Consider the following 1,567-nt stretch of genomic DNA (forward strand, 5'->3'; position numbering starts at 1 on the left):
GCACAGCGGTGGCGCAAGCGTGGTGGCCGTGCTTCTCGGCGTGCTCGAGCGGCGAGACACCCGCGTTGTCCTCAAGGGCAATGTCGATCTTGGGGTGGAGGAGGAGCTTCGTGACGGTGTCGTAGTCGCCCTTGGCACACGCGCGCGCGAGCTGCGCCCGGCCCTTGGCGTCGACATCATTGATCGCGTGGTCGAGGTTCCGCTGCGGGCTGCTGATGCTGCTCATGGGCGAGGCTGCAAATTGCAAAATAGCGATCTGACGCATGGTTACGAATGAAGAAAGGATTCTGTATTCCCAGGAGCACTTCTATGGTGGCGATTGACGACGGGACTACTGCGCCTAAGATCTTATAGAACCGTCGTCAATTGATGCCGCAACACTGCGCCTAAGATGTCGAGACATTTCCTGGCAGGAACCTCAGCTGGACAGTAGTTGACGTTGTAAGCTCAGTCTAGGAACGTACAGTAGTGTACCAGCCTAGATCATGGGATTGATCCGTGTCGTGTCTCGACCCGGTGACCGGTAGTCTGCAACATATTCACGCAGCATGTTGGGCGACGGCATCAGCATCAGCATACGTCCAAGCAAGCGTGAAGCTCGTGGCGACAAATAAACTGTACCTATGTGAGCTGTACCCATGTGAGCTGTACCCTTGAGCTGTATGTGAGCTGTACCCATGTGAGCTGTACCCTTGAGCTGTACCGACAGTTCATGCAAAATGCCAACAAACCAGATGGTTTACAAGCGGAGTCGACAGAGGGGATTGTCACAGTCCCCTCTGTCGACTCGTGCTGTCGACTCCCTAAAAAGGACACGGGAAAGGCCGCACGTTTCCCAACGGTGGCGCAAGCTCCCCGAATTGACAAACGCTAACGTGGTACAGTGACCATGCTTCGCCGACATTCTTTCGACGCACCTTGCGCATCGTCACAGAGGAATGGCTCGAGGTTTTCCGCACAAGTCCGAGCGATCCAGAATATCAAGATCTAAAACGAAAACGCAAGATCCAAGATCCAAGATCCAGACGCAGAGCAAGCGAGCTCAAGCCATTTCCAAATTGGTAGTCAAGTAGCTAACCCGCCTCGCCCACCACTGGCACGGCGGACGCCAACACGGTTGTTGTCCCCAAGTAGTTCGGTCTTGATTGAGGAAGTTTGTCTTGGCCGTGGATCGCGAGCTCGAGTGAATCGAACGTCTATGCACATGACCAGAGCTCCAGCGCTCCTTCCACGGTGTGCGTGGCGCCTAGCTATGGCGTCTTGAAGGCCCATTTCAGCTAATCTTCTCTCTCGTATCACCATGTTAAGATGTGTGCGTTCACATCTAGTCCTGCTCTCGAGTATAACTTTCACACAAACCGCTCCTTGCAGTGTACGGAGGTGTGGCGGGAATCTTGATCGCACATAGACACCCAGTAAACGGCGCTCAGTGTAAAGGCATCTTGGGGGATGAGGTGCTGGAAAGTCTGCAACGCCACCTCAACATCTTCTCCGACGACTGCAAACGCAAACTCTGCAGTGTCCAAATGACTCTGCCTCGCAACATTCGGCCTCTTGTGGTCCTCTG

General features: G+C 54.4%; 1 protein-coding gene across 1 annotated transcript in view; it reads right to left on the reverse strand.

The window, feature by feature from the left end:
- The window catches only part of SDRG_15399 (hypothetical protein), a gene marked incomplete at its 3' end in the record, with an annotated part of 7,266 nt that overhangs the window by 1,981 nt on the left and 3,718 nt on the right, over positions 1 to 1,567 (reverse strand). Inside the window, exons 6-8 of the mRNA XM_008621570.1 lie at positions 1,413 to 1,532; positions 1,210 to 1,246; positions 5 to 234 (exon numbers count right to left, since the gene is read on the reverse strand). Coding sequence (XP_008619792.1) covers positions 5 to 234; positions 1,210 to 1,246; positions 1,413 to 1,532 — 387 coding nt within the window. The remainder of the gene's footprint in view (positions 1 to 4; positions 235 to 1,209; positions 1,247 to 1,412; positions 1,533 to 1,567) is intronic.

The sequence above is a fragment of the Saprolegnia diclina genome (assembly GCF_000281045.1).
Source record: "Saprolegnia diclina VS20 unplaced genomic scaffold supercont1.91, whole genome shotgun sequence".
NCBI classification, from domain to species: domain Eukaryota; phylum Oomycota; class Saprolegniomycetes; order Saprolegniales; family Saprolegniaceae; genus Saprolegnia; species Saprolegnia diclina.